Source organism: Phacochoerus africanus, chromosome 3 (assembly GCF_016906955.1).
Source record: "Phacochoerus africanus isolate WHEZ1 chromosome 3, ROS_Pafr_v1, whole genome shotgun sequence".
In the NCBI taxonomy this organism is placed as follows: Eukaryota; Metazoa; Chordata; class Mammalia; order Artiodactyla; family Suidae; genus Phacochoerus; species Phacochoerus africanus.
The window spans coordinates 196,779,287-196,800,725 of record NC_062546.1 but is presented as its reverse complement, the minus strand read 5'-3'; the positions used below and the strand labels follow the sequence as shown (position 1 = coordinate 196,800,725).

At 43.3% G+C, this 21,439-nt stretch overlaps 1 protein-coding gene across 15 annotated transcripts in view; it reads right to left on the bottom strand.

Annotated features, from left to right (window-relative positions):
- The window catches only part of LOC125123624 (nuclear body protein SP140-like protein), a 63,640-nt gene that overhangs the window by 16,860 nt on the left and 25,341 nt on the right, over positions 1 to 21,439 (bottom strand). For 14 of the 15 annotated variants that reach the window (XR_007134098.1, XM_047773708.1, XM_047773714.1 and 11 more), the window contains 9 exons: positions 18,194 to 18,274; positions 15,855 to 15,938; positions 13,905 to 13,988; positions 13,133 to 13,213; positions 10,440 to 10,526; positions 10,125 to 10,232; positions 8,998 to 9,051; positions 3,224 to 3,292; positions 1,023 to 1,109 (listed from right to left, as the gene is read on the bottom strand). Coding sequence is in view for 14 of the 15 variants with exons in the window: in XM_047773708.1 (XP_047629664.1) it covers positions 1,023 to 1,109; positions 3,224 to 3,292; positions 8,998 to 9,051; positions 10,125 to 10,232; positions 10,440 to 10,526; positions 13,133 to 13,213; positions 13,905 to 13,988; positions 15,855 to 15,938; positions 18,194 to 18,274 (735 nt within the window). In the remaining variant the exon portion in view is untranslated. The remainder of the gene's footprint in view (positions 1 to 1,022; positions 1,110 to 3,223; positions 3,293 to 8,997; positions 9,052 to 10,124; positions 10,233 to 10,439; positions 10,527 to 13,132; positions 13,214 to 13,904; positions 13,989 to 15,854; positions 15,939 to 18,193; positions 18,275 to 21,439) is intronic. The other variant, XM_047773717.1, reaches the window with a different exon arrangement.

Below are 21,439 nucleotides of genomic sequence, written 5' to 3'. Positions count from 1 at the left end.
CCAGTGAGTTCAGGACTAAAGAGTACCCAGGATGAAGGACTCTCAGTAGCAGAACTTGGAAAGTCTCAGGCAAACTGAGTTGAGTTGGTTGCCCTACTGCCAGACACCCCCCATCCAAAGGCAAAGCACTGAACCCATATGAACCCATACAAAGTATTGGTGGAATAGGTTATGGTGGCCCTGGATCTTCACTCACATCCAGCCTATATTTCCTTCCCCCAAAAGTCAGGCTGGTTCTTCACTCCATGTCTTCCCTCACCATGGAGGTGATGAAAGCAGTGCATGGAGAAAAGAGCTAGGGATCCTGCACTGTCCTTATCCAATGTCACCTCATGGCTATGCCTGTCAGGTTAGATACCTCTACAAGCCATCTCTCCTCTTCATCCACTTCCCCAATCCCAAATGGGGTCAAACCAGCAGCTCATGAGTGGGAGTAGCGCCAAGAGAGAATAAGAGAAGAGCTGATCATGTCACCTCCCCACTGCAGGTCTTCCAGACCAAAGTTGCTCAGGTCTGCTCTGAAGGAGGGGAGCTGCTCTAGGTCAGAGAAAATACTGAAGTTTTAATACCAGGCTGGAAAGGACTCTCAATGGAAGAAGACTCTTATTCCTGTGAAAAGGGAATAGGAAAGCTCTATCACCTGCCCAAAACAGGAAAAACCCATCTAGAAAGTAGATTTGAAAGGCAATGAGAGAGTTAACTTGCTTTCTGCTTATAATTTATAAAGTCTAGCCATTTAAAAAAAAAAAGAACCAATATTGTAAGGTAAAGGAATTTTCATGAAAAACAAATAAAACTCATAGGGGAAAAAATTAGGTCCTGAGCAAATAAGACCTATGATATAAATGCAGTTTATCATCCAGGCTCCAGATGGATTTGCTTCCAGATTTCATGGCTCTCACACTGATGGTTATGCCTGACCAGTAAAAACTTAAGGAGGATCTGTGTTCCTCAAAACATTAGTAAAATTTCTATCGACTCCCAGGGCAAAGTAAAAAACAGTGGCACAAACTTCCTCTCACCTTTAATCTTGGCAGGGTCCTCCAGATGCTTTTTCACCCTCTTTCTTCTCACGACCAGCCGGCCAGCAGCAGTGCTGTTGTCGGGGTCTAGGCAGAAGAAAATAAAGAGTTTAGCAATGAGCGGCTGACATGTGAGACCAAAAGCAAGGGAGGAATTTCATGAGAGTACAATACAGTGGACAAAACACCATCTAGGAGCCAGAGCCCCAGGAAAAGCACTCTGTCCCTGTCTCTTCTTCCATAAAATAGACCTACTATTGCTCCAGCTCATCATAGGGTTGTTGTGAAGATCAAGTGCTAAAGTTTTTCAAAAATGCTTTATAAACCGTACATTACAATGTACAATACTGTACCTTACGGCTAATTGTAAAAATGCATAAAATACATTGATCTTCCAGTGAATATGCGTTGAAAATATAGAAGTCAGTTCAGTAGTATCCCCCCCAAAAGCAAGTGAAGGAATACTTGTTTGAATTCTGAATGCCGTTGCACTATATGCTCAGACAAGAAGGGAAGTTATAGCCAGGGATGTCAAGCAGGTGATCAGAGCATTCTCTACTCATGAGGGATGATGGAAATCATTTGAAAAAATTTTTAAAAATTACATACAAGATTTCATTATACTTTGGGGAAAAATGGTTTAGAACTTATCTATGGACACATAGACCTGAATAAAAATGTTACGATGGGAGTTCCTGCTTTGGCAAGGTGGGTTAAGAATCCAACTGCAGTGGCTTGGGTCTCTGCAGAGGCATGAGTTCAATCTCTGGCCCAACACAGTGGGTTAAAGGATCCAGTGTGGCATAGGTCACACAGGAACTCTTGGCCCGGGAACTTCCATATGCCATGGGTGAGGTCATAAAATTTTTTTTTAATTAAAAAGAAGTGTTATAATGATTAAATCCAAATGTTTGGTGTTTAGAAAATAACCATTTTAAAATGGATGCAACCACTTTTTTTCCTTTTATAAATAAAACTGTCAACATTCACTAATAGGGCAGCAATGTAAATTGGCAAGAACATGAAATGTACAGATTGGTGAAATTAATTTTTAATTGGATTATAAAATATTATTATATAGATTTATTAATTCAAAAATGGAAGTCATGTGAAAAATGAAGTCAAGCCCTCATTGTCTAAAGGAAAAGAGTTCCTTAAACCACTACTGAAATAAACAGGATTCAGGGGGTCTAATTAGAAGTAATATATGCACTTTGCTGGAAACTCAGAAAATATGCATGAAACATCACCATCTGGAGATAGCCACAATTAACTTGTTCCAAAATACCCTCCTAGGCTTTTCTTTTTGCATATTTTACTACTTTTTTTTTTTTAAAGTGCCGCTTCCAAGGCATATGGAAGTCTCAAGAATAGGGGTCAAATTCGAGCTGTAACTGCAAGTTTACGCCACAGCCATAGCAATGCCAGATCCAAGCTGTATCTGCAATCTACACCACACATCACAGCAACGCCGGATCCTTAACCCACTAAGTGAGACCAGGGATCGAGCCCAAGTCCTCCTAGATAGTAGTTGGGTTTGTTACCACTGAGCCACAATGGGAATTCTGCATATTTTACAATTTAAATAACATTTTTTTCATTACAATAGTTGAACATGTTTAGTATTTGGAACATACACACATACCTTTAAAAAAACACAAGTAAAAATGTAAACATCAGCTATATTCCAAAGACCAAGTACAAATTTTTTATGGCTATACTGACATTGATTTTTCTTTATATCTATGTCTCCCTTTATATAGATCAATAAATAGGCACAAATAGAAATCCAAAGAGATACAAAACCATATCTGCACAAATATATATATGCTTATATGTATATTTTCTTTACCACATGTGTATACACACATGCACACACACAGTCTGCTTTATTCATTTAACTTTTTTTGGAGCAACTCTTCAAATTAATAATAGTCTTTTGACCTAGGAAAGAAGCCATGTTCTGAGGATGGCTGTGTCTTCCTATCAGCCCCATGGCATTTGGTTCTGGACTTTTACACACCTGAGATATAAACTATTCTGTGGAAGCCACTGTATTTGGGGGCCTCTTTGTTACAGTGTCTTAGCCTATATCCTAACTGACATAGTAGCTAGGAAACTTTCACCGTCTTCAAGAGACTGCAAGCTGCAAGAATCCAGAAAGCAGTGCCTTATAAGCACAACAGCAGGGAATGCTTCACCTTGCTGCTTCTGTTTTTGATAGATGCTTCCCCCTTTTATTTTTGTCCAGGAATGCCCTTTCTTTTTTCCTAAAAAAAAAAAAAGAAAAAAAAGATAATAAAGTTAATTATTCAGAGTGGTAAATGTAATTCCCAAACCCTTATATACCAGTAGTTTTCAAGTATTTTTTTCAGACTTAAGTTCACAAGAATGGGGCAAATGTCTTAACTACCAGTGTAGCAGTGCAAGGTTGATTTTGAGTTATATTTTACTCTGCATAGACTTGGGAGACTATAGGAGATGACCTTCCCTTGAAAAGCAAAAAGAAAATAAACTCCCATTGGCATCCTAGACTGAATGCTAATTGTTGTGGTTATATGTCAATTTGTTCCTTTTTTGCTTTTAAGTAAATTTAAGTGTGCACGTGGATGATACACTGCGCTGACGTCGAGAGGCATTCTCTCAACTTTGATGTGGAGAGTTGCCATTAAAAAATCTCTGTACTCTTACCGTTATAACACAAATCCTACTACTTATGTTTAATATAGGACCTGGAATCCCCAGAGGACTTAAAGAGTCACAGTCGGTTTTGTGTTGTGTTTCGCTTTTGCGTGAATGATATGAAAACATGTGACAGTAGGAAGACCACTGGCACTGGGCTGGTAACTCAGTCCTGACTTACAAGTCAAGAAGGGCCAAAAGGCCTTGCTCTTCAAATGGAAATGGTATATTGAAGACTGCAGGAGCTACCAGATGATCCAGCAACCCCACTCCTGGGCATATATCCGGAAAGGATGAAAACTCTAATTCCAAAAGACACATGGACCCCAGTGGGCACAGCAGCACTATTTATAACAGCCAAGACACGAAAGCAATTAAGAGATGAGTGGATAATGATGCGGTGTGTATATATATATAACACTCCATTGTGTACACACACACACACACACACACACACACATACACCATGGAATGTTACTCATCTATAAAAAAGAATGAAATAATGGTATTTGCAGCAACATGGATGGACCTAGAGATTATTATATCAAGTGAAGTAAAACAGACAAAGACAAACATCATCTGATATGACCTGCATGTGGAATCTAAAAAAGTGATACAAATGAAATTAGTTTACAAAACAGAAAGAGACCTATAGACATAGAAAATAAACTTATGGTGCCCAGAGGGAAAAGAAGTGGGGAGGGATAAACTTGGAGTGTGGGATTAACAGATACTCACTACTATATATGAAATAAACAACAAGGATTTACTAGACAGCACAGGGAACAATACTTGGTATCTTGTAACAACCTTGTAATTCAGATATATGTACATATATAACTGAATCACCTTATTGTACACCCGAAACTAAAACAATATTGTAAATCACTATACTTTCATTTTATTTATTTATTTTTTGTCTTTTTGCCATTTCTTGGGCTGCTCCTGTGGCATATGGAGTTTTCCCAGGCTAGGGGTCTAATCGGAGCTGTAGCTTCCAGCCTATGCCAGAGCCACAGCAACGCAGGATCCGAGCTGCGTCTGTAACCTGCACCACAGCTCACGGCAACGCTGGATTGTTAACCCACTGAGCAAGGGCAGGGATCGAACCTGCAACCTCATGGTTCCTAGTCTGATTCGTTAACCACTGCACCACGATGGGAACTCCTATACTTTAATTTTAAAAAGAAAAGAGAGACTTGGCCCCAATGGCACTTGGCTTTCTATTCTACTTCACAGCCTAAAGCAAATATTGGCCTTGCTGGGGTCTTCAATTCACCAAAATTCCCCCACAGACCTGCACCCCATGTCCTGATGCTTAGCTGAGGCGGTCGAAGTCCACTGGGCTGCTGTGGCTGCAACTCAGAGCCTGCTTGGCAGAACCAAAAGTGGATGTGATCATGCCTCTAGTTAGCAGAAGTCAGATGACTGGGTTTTTGCACACGACTGCATGCTTGGTGTGCCACATGGAAAACCACAGACTGGCAGAGTAGGGACACCTAGCTCTGGGGCAGTGGTTGGGGAAACAAACTATGGTGCTGATTGACCAGTCTGGGCTCCTCATGGAAATGCCCGGTCTCTACTAATGGAAGCTGACATTATGATTCTGATGCAGGGGTTATGGCTGATTGCTAGGTTCGTGACTTCTGCTAGAATCTGACCCATTTGTCCTATGTGGGGGGAGTCACATCACAAGCGGCTTTGCCTCTGCCTGGCCCTGGCACCCTGACCAGGCCTTAAGCCCCTCTTGGATCTATGGGTAGTGCCTCAACATGGTCTACTCTTCAGCTTATAGACCAGCTGACTCTGGCCACACCACTGTGACCCTAGAAACTCATGGGTAGCTTGAGCCTGGCTGCCTGGACCACTGCAGTCTGACAAGGATGTATCCTTTATCAAAAAAACTCTTCACAATGCGCTGACTGTCTAGCCTACATCCCTCACGTCTCCTGTCCACACACTTTTGTAAGTCTCTTTGGTCACTGAAGGCAGGTGTCCCCAGAGAGGGATCAGCTCCTTCCTGGATAATGAGCAGGACAAAAGTGGTGGGAGATTAATGGTAGTATATAGGCCAGTTCTGAAATTTCAGGATTCTGTTAGAACATTCTTGGGGATTATGCATCATCCTTTCCCCAACCTGCCTGGAGGGCACAGGCTTGGAGTCCCTAGGGGATTCAGATTTAATTCTGGCTATATCTTATGAAAATGCCTTTGCTCCCCTGGTATCTGACCCTTCTGAATGAAAAGTTTGATTGCAGCTTTTTCACATTAGCCAAAAACTGGAAACACTTGGGGGTATCCATCAATAGAAGAAAATATACACAAAATGTGGTACTGTCATACCTTGTACCCTACTTAGTAAACCACATTTATTTAAAGTTTTAAAGCAAGTCAGTTAAGTTATCATGAAAAAAAATAAGAATAATGGCTGCCACTGATGAGTGAAGGGTAAAGAGGTACCAGAAAGGGCATAAGGATTGTTTCCAGGGTGATGGTCACGTTCTGTATCCTGATAAGAATTTGGAGAATGCATTTATTAGAACTCACCAACCATACACTTATTTGGGGAGAAGTGTACTGATATCTGCAACTTTGAAATGTTTCAAACTTGAAGATGGGTTAGTGCACATACATTCAAGTTACTCAGTAGAACCGCTCCTAGGTATTTACCTAAGAAATGTACAAGCAGCCTTATCTGAAATAGCCAAAAGCTGGAAACAGCTCAACATCTATTGGCAGGTGAGTAAATAAACAATCTATGGTATGTCCGTATAACGGGATACTTCTCAGCAACAAAAATGGAATAACTACTGACACACACACACCAACGTGGATGTGCCTCAAAAGCATCATCCTAAATCAGAGGGGCCAGACACTACAAAACTATGGACTGTATACATTCCTTTATATGAAATTTTATTTTTAAAAAACCTAAACTGATAAAAACCAATCCGCTGTTGTCAAGGGCTAGAAGGCGAAGAAAGGGACATAAATGGCCTCTTGGGAATGATAGACATGTCCTAAGTGATGATTGTGGTGGCATTTACATGACCACAGACATTTGTTAAAACTTATCCAGTCATACCTCAATAGTGATGGATGCCATCATGTGAAAGTATAGCTCCATAAAGACAAGAAAAGTAAAAATGTGCAGGACCTATTTAAAAACCCTAAAACATTGCTGAAGAACATAAAAGGTGATCTGAATAAATGAGTAACTCATTCTTGTAAAGACCTCAATTCTACCCAAATTAATCTCCACATTCAATGTATTTTCAAAGTTCCAATGGAATTAGGGACATATTGGAGGAAATTTTGATTGATTCTAAAATTCACGCACAGTGAGCAGGCTAGAATTACTGAACTTGTGGGATCTACTTTTCTGTTGCTTCTCAATATATTTTTTACTTTTTCTTGGCTAAAATATACTTATATAATGAGTAGGAATAGAAATTTTCACTTTAAAATATGATTAAACCAGCTTGGTACCACATTAAAAATAAACAGACCAGCAGAGTCAGACACAGATCTGTGCATACAGAAAAAGGCACAAAAGAACTTTCAAATCGTGAAGAAAAAAGTGTTGGTGCTCTACTTCAGAGTTGTGTCGGACACAGATCTGTGCATACAGAAAAAGACACAAAAGACATTCAAATCATGAAGAAAAGGAGTGCTGGCATTCACGGGCACATGAAAAGATGTTCAACACCGCTAATCATCTGAGAAATGCAAATCAAAACCCAGTGAGACATCACCTCACACCTTTGAGAATGGCTCTCATGGAGAAGAACACAAATAGCAAATTTGTGCAATATTGTGCAGAAAAGGGAACCTCACTCACTGTTGGTGTAAATGAAAGTTGGTGCAGCCACTGTGGAAAACCGTTTTGGGGGGTGGTTCTCGAAAAGCTAAAAATAGAACTACCAAATGACCCAGCAATGGCACTCCTGGGCATATATCCAAACACAAAACCACTAATTCGAAAAGACACAGGTTCCCCAATGTTCACAGCAGCAGAATTTACATGTGCAACATGAAACCAGCTGCACCTTTATCATAGCGCTTAGAAATCGCCTTAGCTATTGATCCAGAAAGTTCTGTTTCCCACATAACCGCAGGACAGAATTTCACTGAGCTTTCTGCCATTATATAATAAGGATGCTGTTTCCTTTAACTTCCAAAAACGTGTTCCTTCCTTTCTTCAGTGACACCTTTAACCTTCCTGTTTCTGCAAACACTCTTTCCACGATGATGCCCGAATCACAAGCAGAGCCTTTAGCACCACATTTCTACTAACAAACTGCTCAAGGCAGTCTAGACATTTTCTACCATTCTACTTAAAATTCTTGTTATTACCCAATTTTCCTTTGCCCAATTCCAAAGCCACTTCCACATTTTTAGGAATGTGCCATGGCTGCACTCCAGTTCAAATAACAGAAAATCTGGAGTTCTTGTCGTGGCGCGGCAGAAACGAATCCGACTAGGAACCATGAGGTTGCAGGTTCGATCCCTGCCCTCACTCAGGGGGTTAAGGATCTGGCGTGGCTGTGGCTGTGGTGTAGGCCAGCAGCTGTGTAGCTCCAATTAGACCCCCAGCCTGGGAACCTTCATATGCCGTGGGTGCAGCCCTAAAAATACAAAAACAAACAAACAAACAAACAAAAAACCCAAAAACAAAAACAAAAGCAAAAACAAACCCTGCAAATAACTGAAAATCTGTTTTACTCTCTCATGGCTATCATAACAAATGACCACAAGTTCAGTGGCTTAAAACAGTCCAAATTTCTCATCTTACAGTTATGTCAGAAGGCTGACAAGAGCCTCTCTGGGCTAAAATCAAGGTTTCGGTAAGGCCTTCATTCCTTCCTGGAGGTTGTGGAGGAAAATCTATTTCCTTTACTTTTCCATCTTCTACGAGTCACCCATATTCCTTGTTCCTCCCCTCCATTTCCAAAGCCAGGAGTATCGCATCTCTCTGTGACAACCTTCTATAATCATTTCTTCTTCCCTTCACAGCCAGGAAGAGTTCTCTGCTTTTTAAAGCTCATTTGAATATATTAGGTGCACCAGATAATCCAGGATACTTCCCCTTTCAAGGTCTCTGTCTTAATTATATCTGTAAAATCCCTTTTGCCATGTAAGATAACAGATTCTAGGTTCCAGAGAATAGGATACAGGCATCTTTGTAGGGCCTTCAAATTAGTAAAACTTAATATTATAAATAATAATGATGAAACTGGAATTAAAGACTCAGTTTAATATCAAAAGCAAATAAAATTGTCTGCACTCTTACTTCTTTTCCTCTTGAGTTTTACCAAAGTGAAGGTGTTTCCACTATCCACAGGAGCTAGACAAAATAGGAGGTGAAGAAACAAAAATGAATAAATAAAAATACAAATCTTAGGATGATTCATACTGCAGAAAGTGTGAATTTATGAAGATGTTTGGATTATCACTTCTCTCTTCCTTCTGAAGGAAATAAACCTACTAAATTTGAGAAATGGGAGTTCAGGATGGGCCCTGGGTCTTCCTTCATTTCTCAATAAGACCTTGAAAAATACTCTTAAATACCTATGTACTTCAGTTTACTCAGATATTTGTCTAGTTCTGAAGAACTTTGTTAGGATTAAATCAGGTCTTATGTGCAAAGGTTTATTGGAAATCATTATATAAACATGCTGCAGAATATCTATCAAAAATATGTGCTGGAGGAGTTTCCGCTGTGGCTCAGTAGTAATGAACCTGGCTAGCATCCATGAGGATGAGGGTTCAATCCCTGGCCTCCAACAGTGAGTTAAGGATCCAGTGTTGCTGTGAACTGTGGTGTAGGTCGCAGACTCAGCTTGGATCCCATGTTGCTGGGGCTGTGGTAAAGGCTGGCAGTTGCAGCTCCAACTTGACCCCTAGACTGGGAACTTCCATATGCTACAGGTGCAGCCCTGAAAAGACAAAAAAAAAAAAAAAGTGCTGGATTAAGAATAGTTGATCTAAAGTCCTTCCACATGACAATTAAGTGCCAGGACTAGTTATCTTCAGAGACTTTTCTAAGGTTGTGACAAAATGACACTAATATCTACTAACAGATGTCTTCTCGACTTGGGTTCCACTGAAGACTGGGTGTGGCAGGGTCAGAAAATACTGTCGATCACAAGGCTTTGTTATTAATATATGGATGTAATAAATAATATATGGCGGCCATCTTTATGAGTGTGTTTCTACTGTATCAGCCACATATAATCAACGTGGTGCACCCTGTTAAACACAATTTTATAATGATCACTTGTTTCCCTGTTATTCTCAAAGGGTCTGGCAAATGCAGAGCTCAAGATACTAGGATGGAGTGGACCCCCTCCCACCACCTACCTGGGGCCGTGATACCAGTAGACACATCCCCGCCCCACGACCCTCAGGCAACCTTACCCGTCACGTCACTAGCTCGGTTCCTTGCTTCTGGATCTACTGGCACATCTTTTGAAAAGCACATAACACAGGAACACTTCTCGCTTTCATTTGCTGGTAGCTCTGCTCCTGGGCCAAAATCGTGACTTATGAAGACTTTGCATTTTCCCATCCATCCTCTTTTCTGAACCCCTGCTGATTCCCTCTTTTCTACGTCTTCCTTTTAAATCTTCCCGTGATCCTCCTACAACTGCCTCTTCCTTTCAGTCTCCGGTCTTTTCCTTTCTCATCTTTTTTATCAGACCTTCATTTCATTTTTTAAAAATTTATAATTACCTTGTCCTTTAGAGGAGAGTGGGCTAGAAGCAAGCTCTTCTAAATCTCCTTCTGTATTCATTTGGAAATCTTCTGGCTCGTCAGAAACTAAAGAGAAACAAGAAAATTACTGTCCAGAGATCCTGAGACAGTGATTAGGGAAGAGTTCCTAGCACTCTCATACTGTACACTGATAATCTGAGCTAAGATGAAATGCTTTCTGGAAAAAAAGCATATCTGCTCCAAAAATCACACCTGAGATCAGACAGAGCCATGTTTTCCCATCTTTTGCACCTCATTCTGCTTTTTCTACTTTTATTTTTCTACGTTTAGCCCTAAGAATAAAGTTAAAAGATCTTGTCCCTTCAGGAAAAAACTACCCTCCAGAAATTGCAAAAGGTAATTAGCATAACTGATTTTAGATTCATCCCAATTGGCCAATGAGTGTTTACATCACTAACCACGTTTAAAGCTAGCTAATCTGGAGTTCCCATTGTGGCTCAGTGTGTTAAGAACCCAACATAGCATCTTTGAGGATGTAGGTTCCATCCCTGGCCTCGCTCAGTGGGTTAAAGGTCCAGCATTGCCACAAGCTGTGGCTAATTAACAGATGGGGATCCATTACACAGTAATCAATTTGTGCAAATATATGTGGTCACATTTTGTCCTGGGTCTTTCATCAAAACCTTCATGAGGACACTTTGCCATCTAATCAATTTGTGAAAGATAATCATTTTGCTTAATACATGACCTGTGTTCAACTGTTTTCATGTCATTGACCATAAATCTTTTTTTTTTTTTTTTTCAATCTCTGCTTGGCGGATGAGCACAGCACTCCACTTATGTGTAAGACGCTACTCATACTCAGGACTGGATGTAGTGGCCTCTTTGCTGTTTGTCATGGGCTTATCCTGACAAAGTTGTCAAGACTTGTCCAAAGTCACAGTTTCCCACTGGCAGAACCTCCACTTCCTCTTTGTACTCTCAGTGTGATACTAACTTTTGTACTTAGAAAATGGCAACTTTCTACAAGAGATGTCTTTTCCCTTTTTTTTTTCTTTTGTCTTTTTAGGGCTGACCTGGCAGCATATGGAGGTTCCCAAGTCAGGGGCTGAATCAGAGCAGTAACTGCTGGCCTACAACCATAGCAATGTCAGATCCAAGCAGCGTCTGAAACCTACATCGCAGCTCATGGCAACACTGGATCCTTAACCCACTGGATGAGGCCAGGATCCAACCTAGGTCCTCATGGATGCTAGTCAGATTGAGCCACAACATGAACTCTGTCTTCGGGTTTCAGTGGGACATCTGCTCCAAGGACCACACCTGAGAACACCTGAACCCTGTTTCTGCCTGTTTCCACCTCATTCACCTCATTCTTCTGCTCTCTGCTTTTCAGTTTCCTATTTACAGACCTGCCTCTAAACACTTCTGCTTCTGCACTAGGAGAACAATTATGCACCTTTGATTTTGTCAGCTTTGCTCCCTTGATGCTTCTTATCTTTACATTTCCTCCTCCATAAGGATCTTGCTGTCTTCTTTTCTGCTACTTCTCTCCAGCTCTATTTGTCCAGGTCTCTCCAATCTCTACAGTAGGAGCCATCCATTCCTTCCCTCACTGTCTCTCTGGACCTCTTTCCCTCCCTGCTGACATCCTTTATTTGAGAAGCAGAAGGCTCTCTGGTTTAGTCAGGCTCTGTTCTATTGTTCCCGGGAACCTGCAGGTCCCCCTCTGGACTTCCACCATGTGGCCACACTGACCCCCCCTACAAGCCTCACACAGCCACCTCCTGCAATGAGATTCTTGGGACATGGGTCTCTGCCCTTCCTTCTACTTTGATTTCGGGGGAAAATGAGCATCCTTCTTCAGCACTTCCATCCCTTATCTGTAAGAAGGGATAATAACTGTTTCCTTGGCCAAGTCCTAAAGTGCTGTGAGGAAATCTAATTTGCCCAAGTATTTCAAAAAGAATCAAGCACCAGAAGAACAGAAACGGACTCACAGACTTTGAAAATCTTATGGTGACCAAAGGGTGCAGGAGGGGGGAGGGATGGGCTGGGGTTTGGGATTGACATATGCACCCCCTGAAAACTGCAAAAGGTAATTAGCATAACTGATTTTAGATTCATTTGGCCAACAGGGACCTGCTATATAGCACAGAGAACTCTCCCCAATATTCTGTGAAAATCTGTGTGGGAAAAGAATCCGAAAGAGAACGGATGTGTGCACAGGTATAACTGAATCACTTTGTGGTACAGCAGACATGACCACAACCTGGTGAATCAACTCTACTTCAATACACCTTAAAAACAGTAACGTATAATCCACAACCTGATGAGGAAAGTGCAGCCAAAACTATAACGTGGGCTTTAGCGTCCGCTGATCTTTCTTTCTGACAAGGGGACCTCAAGCACCACGTTTCTTTTGAAGCCTCTCTAAGGTTGTGGCAGGATAAGATTATTACCGATGAACCGTAAAATAACTATTTATCTCTGTACAGAAAATAAGGGGTGTCAGAGGGCGAAAATCACAATATTGAGCCTTTGGTGTAAAGAAGCATAAAAAGTGTGAAGGAAAAACCTCTGCCTTTCTTTAGTTCTGATCGACTGCAACATGAAGTAACACATCTCCCCTCACAAGGGTCATGCTGTTCAGCTCTGAGTTCAGACACCTGACACCCTGCAGCCCAGGGCTGACAATCCTTCTTCCTTACCTGGGCCATGTCTTGGTGGGGAGTTTGAGGCCTCCTGGGGCTCTTCTTTGTCGCAGGTCTCCCAAAAGGTATTGCTGTCCTCTGCAGAAAGGAACAAAATCCCTCAGAGCTCTCAGTATACAAATCATGGGGAAATCATGACAAAAGAACTCATAGTGGAGACACAGGAAGCTCAAGTATCTCCTAGGTGGGGGGCTGTCCCTGCCCCAGACCACCTTGGTCGGCTCTTGACATCAAATGGAGAAGGTTCTGGGATAAATCTCTTTGGGCACATATATGAATGAATTCGATGAAGGCATGCACTTGAGGTGCATTCTGTTACCTGAGAGTAGCTGAGGCTGCCAGGGAGAGCATCACCACTCTGAGTATGTTATGGGTACCACTCTCCACATGGAGCGACTTTAACTTGGACACTCACCACTGGGATGGAAGATGCTCCTGTCTGATACGCATTCCTGTGTTTCAGGGTCCCAACCGGATTTTCACATACTTTTAATAAAATCACTTTAGCACTTCTGCTTTGGGGCCCCAGCCTACCTTTGGCTCATCCTGTCTCCCTACATTCTTCATGTGGGGGGGGGTTCGCCCTACTTAGCTCATTTCTATCCTTAGTCTCTCACAGTTTTGAAAAAACAAACAAACAAACAAACAAGCAGAAAATGGACACAATTTTATTTGGATGTATGCGATTATGAAGAAGAGAATGGCAAGATGAGAGAAGGAGATTTTTCCCCCATTTATTGAGGCAAATGGAAATTTAGATCATAATTACCTACTCCCTTTGCTGGTGATAGGCTGAGCCCCTCCTTGGATTCTCCCTGGTGAGTCATTTGAGGAGCTTTGGAATCACAGGTCACTGCAGAGAAACAAGGACATGATGGACCATGGAGGGAGATCAGAAACCAACCTCAGTGCATGTGTGCCAAGCTTGACGGGAAAGTGATATGTCTGCACCAAGTGCTGCTCCCCAGGGCCACACAGTCCCCTTCTGCTTCTTTGCCATCTGCTCGCACCTCTTCCCCTTCTCTCTCCTTCCCAATGTCCTACCCACAGTGCCACTTCCACATAGCTCTGTTTCATAGCTGTGGATCGCTTTGATTTTCTGGGCTTCTCTCCTCATCTCGTTTTCAGGTCTTGGGGGTTTTTTGGTTTGTTTGATTTTCAGGAATGATGTATCTCTTTTCTCCTATTACCCTTTCTAGCTTTCTTATTCTAGAGTGGACCCAAGCGGTTGGGTCCATTCCTGCGTGCACTGTCTCTCAGTGGTTTCCTGTCTCTCCCCATCAACACTAATCTTTCCCTAATTAAAGTCTTCTCTTGGGTGAGGAGAAAATGGAACCCTCCTCCACTGTTGGTGGGAACATAAGCTGGTGCAATTGCCACGAAGAACAGTATGGAGGTTCCTTAAAAAAACTAAAAAAAAAAAAAAAAACAAATATAGAACTACTAAATGATCCAGCAATCCCACTCCTGGGCATCTATCCAGAGAAAACCACAATTCAAAAAGATACATGCACCCCAATGTTCATTGCAGCACTACTTACAATAGCTAAGACATGGAAGCATCCCAAATGTCCATCAGCAGAAGATTGGATAAAGAAGATGTGAGATATATATATATTGGAAATATTACTCAGCCATTTTATATATATGTATATATATATGAAATATTACTCAGCCATAAAAAGCATAAAATAACACCATTTGCAGCAACATGGATAAACCTAGAAATTGTCACACTAAGTGAAGTGACTCATACAGAGAAAGACAAATACCGTATGAGATCACCAACAGGTGGACTCTAATAGAAACGATACAATGGAACTTACAAAACTGAGGCAGACTCAAAGATTTCGAAATTGAAGTTATGTTTACCCAAAAGGGAAATGTGGCGGGGGGGGGGGATAAATTAGGGAGTTGGGATTGATATATACACACTACTGTATGTAAAATACATGAGTGACACGGGCTTATTGTATAGCAGAGAGAAGTTCATTCAATACTGTGTAATAACCTACCTAGGAAAAGAATCTGAAAAGGAATGGATATATTCATGTGTTTAACTGAGCTACTTTGCTGTTTAATTAACACAGATTTGTAAGTCGATTCTATTCCAATAAAAATTTTAAAAGAAAGAAAGAAAGAAAGAAAAACAGTTTTCTCCGTGACCCTGTTCCCTCCCTTGGAAACCTGCGGAACTCCTTGAGCTTCCTCTTCCTTTTCCAACCACATGACCCCACCCTGACTGCCACCTGGCTTCACACAATAGTCACCTTCAGGGACACACCCAGGATGCTGGTGCCCACCCTTCCTTTTCTGCCTTTCTCTGCTTCATTTCCCCAACCATAAAGTAGAGGTTACAACAGTGTGAACTCTTGTGTCTTGAGGTTTTGTGACGGTAAGAAGGGGGCTTGCACCATCCGGTAGTCTGATGGAGACAATGAGAAACCGCTCACCTTGTCCCCCCCTCCTTCTTCTCTTTCTCATTCTCACCCTTTCCACACCCCTCTGCTGCTTCTTTACCTCGGTATCTCGCTGTTGGAATCTGCGAGAAAAGGTCTGTTTCTTTTCCCCTGTCTGTTTTCTCCCTCTTCCTTCCCCGACCCTGAGCTTTGTCTTCTCTCTTTGTCTCTCATCCTGTTGCTTTCTAGAACTGGGGACCTCTATGTTGACAGGAAAATCGAGCTTTAACTGGATAATAGGTCATTTAAATTCTAATTACCTTCTTTATTATAAGGGAGCCACCCGAGCGTTTCTTCTGATTTTCCTCTTTTACCATGTGGTAGAGCTGCGGGGTTGCAGGACACTAAAGAGAGAAGCAGGAACGTAAGACCATTGCCAGAGACTTGAGCTCCGTTTCCACACGACTGCGCCTGCACCGTGAAGATGCGGATCTCTTTGCTCTCCCCGACGTGCACCATTTCTGTCTTTTCCATCCTCGGCGATGTTGTCTCTTTGCTCCACTATCTCCCTATTTATTCTTTTACCCCACTTCCTCCTCATCTCTCTGGTACATAGTATTTCACTAATTGTATGCAATCCTGGGAAGTAAGTCCAAAATGATCACTCTCCTTCCAAACGCCAACCCAATAGTATTTAGATTCCACATACTTTTAGATAAAATTTGGCATACATAGGCAACTCCATTTGGTGCCGGTCTGCAGCATTTTCATTATTCTGTGTCTTTAAATTCTCTGCCCAGAAGCCCATCGTGAAGGCCCTTAGCCCCTCTTTCCCCTTGCCTCCCACACACCTGAAAAAAGTAACCAGAGGCTGAGTAGAAATGTTTGTTTGTGCTTGGAGGAAGGAAAGAAGTGTCCCTTGTCTACAGACACACAAATTTAATGAGATAATTGATCACAAATCATAATTAGCTCCCCCATTATCTGGTTGCAGTTTGAGCATCTCTTCAGAATTGTCTTTGTTTATCCTTCAAAGAGGGCTGTGCTCACCGAAAACTGAGGGAAGCACAGAAACGACCAGACGTGATGACAAGGGAACAGACCTGGGGGTGCTCGTGCTGAATTCTGGAGATCAGGGCTCCGGTGAGCTTCTTTTTGAGAAAAAGAGACTGTGGCTCCCTGGACCTCACCTACCACCCATGGGTCTTGCTCTGCCTCTTCTCCTTCTTGTTATCCCTCCATCACTTTTCTCCTCATTTTTTCTGTCCCCGCACACGGTCCTCTCTGTGCGGTGGCGGACACATGTCTCCTTGGCTCTCTAGGCTTCCTCCCCATCTTTTCTATCCTCATGGCCCTTCAGTGCACCTTATCGTTCCTGTTAGTGGCTTGGTTTTTCTTTCTAGGTCTCTCATCTCTCATGGCATGCCCCGGTCCTGTCATCTCTTTCTCCTTTCCCCTGCTCTCACCACTGAAATATATTTGTTGGATGAGAATCTTCTTGCACAGGCCCTGATCCACTCCCCTGATGATACCTAAGGGCCTCCTGGGGTCTCCTGTTTCAACTCTGCACAGCTGACAGCCCCACGGTCGCCACATGAGTCATCAAGGATGCTGGTTCTGGTGGGAGGGAGGGACTGCGGGTTTGGGACTGGCATATGCACACTGAGGCAGGTGGGACAATCGGCCAAAGGGGATCTTCTGTGTAGCAGAGACCTCCACCCAGTATCCTGTGATAATCTATGTGGGAAAAGAATCTGGGAGAGAATGGATACATGTATATGTAGGACTTTGGGTCACTTTGCTGTACGTCAGAGATTATGACAGCCTTGTAAATGAAATATACTTCAATAAAACTTTCAAAAAAAAAAGGATGCTTCTGTCCTCAATTGTTTCACTGCTTTGACCTGGTAAAAGACCTTACCTGCTTCAGTGCTTCTGTCTCTTTATCTATAACATAGGAACGCATAACAATTTTATGCTTTATACCCATAACTTCATGGAGATAAATATGACATCTTGTTTGCCAAAATTCTTTGAAAATCATAGTAACATAATAAATAATAGTTGATGAAAATTGAAATTTATATTTGAGAGCAATTGATATGAAGGACCATGTTTCTTTTCAGGATTTTCCAAAGTTAGGCACAAAATAACGGCATGATAAACAAACAATAATAGGAGTTCCTGCCATGGTGCAGTGGGTTAAGAATCCAGCTGCAGTGGCTTAGGTCGCTGCAGAGATGCAGGTTTGATGTCTGCTGTGGCATAGGTCACAGCTATGGTTTGGATTCATTCCCTGGCTTGGGGACTTCCATATGCTGCCGGTGCAGCCTTAAAAAAATAAAATTTAAAAAAAGTCTTAAAAATAAAAAATAATAATACTTTTCTTCTCTAGAGAAGAAAAAGGATGGGTGGGTATAAACTCAAGTCTGTACTATTAACAGGTGGGAAAGTTCACCTTTCTCCAGCACCTTGCTGCTAGAACGCACGTAGGAACATTTATGTTATTATTATGTCATTTACATCATTATGGACTTGGGATTCCAGGACACACCGGATCTTTTGACTGTGGAGCATGCTCAGAGGAAAAGGCATCAAGAACACCAGCTGTGAGTTCAGCTACCTGACACCCTCAGCTGGCAATTCCTCACTTCCGTACCTGGCCGATATCTTTGTGGGGATCTCAAGGTTTCCAGGGTCTGTTCTCCAGCACTGGTCTCCCACAGGGCATTGCTGACCCCTGCAGAAAAGAATGCAATCCCATAGACATCTCGGTTTATGACCAAGAAGGAATCACAGCAAGAAAACTCCAAGAAAACCAAGAAATCCTGAGAAACTGGAATGGTCCCGATCCACCCCCCCCCAAAACCTGACTTAATGCTTAGCTTTGCTTCAGCACCTCTCACTAGAGGCTGAGAAATGCAGCCATCATGGGAATATCTTCCTTTGCTTATACCACATTATCTACTTCCCTTCCCATTTGAGTCCGCTTATTTTATTCATTTCTGCCTCTGTTTCTTTCTGCTGATGCCTCTTGGAGTTTCTTTTTCTCTTGGTGTGTTTCTCCTCTGTTCCTGCAACTTTTCCCCTTGTTTCTCTGATGCTGCTCCTTCTCGTCTAGTCTTTGTCTCTCAACTTGTTCTTTCTAGATTTCTCTAAAGAAAGCCACCCACCCCCACCCTGAGGGAGTATAGCTGACCCAGAAAGTTGTGTTAGCTGCAGGTGTGTGGCAAAGTAAATCTGTTATACATATACATATATCGCTTCCTTTTCAGATTCTTTGCCCACATAGGTTATTACACAGTATCGAGCAAATCACCCTGTGCTAAACCATAGGTCCTTATTATCTATCTATTTTGGAGCTTGACATACACACTGCTATATATAACATAGTGATATACTACATTTTAAATAGGATTTGACTAGAGTGAGGAGGTAAAGTGGAGGGGAATGGAATGTGAAAACCATCCTGAATGAGGCAGAAAGTATATGAAAAGCTCAGATCTGAAACAGATTTGGAGAAAGACAGATCAAGATGGAGGAGGAGTAAGACGTCACGCTTACCTTCTCCCACAAACGCATCAAAAAACCACATCTACATGTAAAACAACTCACACAGAACATCTATTGAATACTGGAGGAAGAACTTAGACCTCCAAAGAGGGCAGGAAACTCTTTTTTTTTTGTCTTTTTAGGGCCACACCCATGGCATATGGAGGTTCCCAGGCTAGGGGACCAATTGGAGTTACAGCCACCAGCCTACGCCACAGCTACAGCAACGCAGGATCTGGGCTGTGTCTGTGACCTACACTACTGCTCATGGCAACACCAGATCCTTAACCCACTGAGCAAGGCCAGGGATTGAACTCGCATCTTCATGTATACTGGTCGGGTTCATTTACCTCTGAGCCATGACGGGAACTCTAGGCAAGAAACTCCTGACATAACTGGGTAGAACAAAAGAAAAAGAGAGAAAGAGAGAAAAGGAATTAGAACAGGACTAGCATTCCCGAGAGGGAGCTGTGAAGAAGAAAAGAAACCCATAACCCTGGGAAGCCACCTAACCAACGGGGAGATCAGCGGAGAAGGAGGGACCTCAAAGTTGCCAAGAAAAGCACAGCAGCTGGACGGAGGAGGGCAGAGTAGAGTGAGAGCCACACAGATCATCTCAGCCACTGGCCCAGACACCACAGCCTGAGATGCTCAGGTGGGGGCTGGGGGCTGGGGGCTGAGACTCAGGTTCTGGAGGTCAGTCCCAGGGAGAGGACTGGGGTTGGCTGTGTGGGGACAGCCTAAGGGGCTAAGGAGCACTGTGCCATGGGTGGGGGAGCAGTGTGCTATGGACTGGGGAATGGAACACCACAGTGGAGGGAACCAAGGAGAAGGTCTGGGCCTGCAGAGAGTCAAGGCACCATTGTTGGGGAGGGCAAGAGGAGGAGGGGGCAGACCGCCATAGGAATCTCCCTGTGCACACACACTCGGGCTCTCAGAGGGCTGGGTGTCTCTGGCGCAGGCTACAGGTGGTAAGAAGCCACTTGCTCTGGCTACGGGAGACTGGGTGCTTCTTGTGCAGGCTACAGGTGGCCAGGGACGTCTTGTGTGGGCTAAGGGCAGCAGGGGGCTAAGTGTGATGTGGTGCCTCTTGTGTGATCTATAGGCAGCAGGGTTGGACTTCGGTGGTCGTCTCGGAGGCCAGAGGGAGGTGTGGCCTGCCGCCATTGGGGGCCTGTGAGTGGGCTCCACCTGTGGCCCCAGTCACCTCAGGAGTTGGCAAAAAAAAAAAAAAAAAAGGGCACGGCAACCAAGCAGCACACGTTGTTGATCTCACCACCCTGGGAACACACCCTTCCTGCAGCTGCGACTGCCAGATGCTCTGGGCAGCGCCCAGATGCTTGATCACTGTCCCTTCCCCAAACCCTACAATTAGGAGCAGCTGGTGGGGCACCTCCTTCATGGGCTAAGTGGGACAGGGTGCTTTTTGCGTGGTCTGCAGGTGGTGGGGGCAAACCACTGCAGTTATCTCTGACTCCAGAGGTGGGTGTGGCCCACCACCACTGGGGATACCGGAACAAAAGCCACTTGCAGCCCCAACCACCTCACAGGGCACCACAAAGGAGGGCATTGTGACAGAACACCACCTGTTGTTGCTGTCACACCCCTGGGAGCATACCGGCCCTGTTGCTGCCACTGCCAAACCCTCTGGGCAGTGCCCACAGGCTTGATCTCTGTCACTTCCCAGGATCCTGCAACTAGGAGCAGACTGTGCAGCACCTCCTATGTGGACTAAGTGAGACATGGTGCTTCTTGCATGGTCTGCAGGTGGAGGGGGCAAACCACTGTAATTGTCACTGACTCCAGAGGTGGGCGTGGCCTGCTACCACTAGGAGTCCCTGAACAGGCACCACTTGTGGCTCCAGTCACCTCAGAGGAGAGCATCGCAATCAAACACTACCCTGGGAAACTCACACATCATGCTGCTGCCAAATGCTCTGGGCACCTTGTAAATCTGCCTAGGCTCATTACCAGTTTCCAGGGCCCTGCAACTAGAAGTAGACTGCACCACATTCCTGCAGGTCCTTGTTGCTGTTAAGAGCCCAGCAACCAGGTACTGACTACTAGCCATACCTGTTGCCTCCTTCTCCCTGGAAATACACTCAGCACCCTAGAGATAACAGCCTGCTCATACCAAAGACAAAGACAGCAAATATTCAAACTACCATGCCAAAAATAAGTAATAATCCCCACAAAACACAAAGGGGTGCTCTTGCTTAGAAATAGCCCTCCAAGACTATATAGTTTGGCTTCCCTAAACTCACAGAAAAAGAAAAACATAGGTAAGATGCAGAAGCTCAGGAACGATCCCCAGTTAAAAGAACAGGAGAATTCACCCAAAGCAGCAAACAAT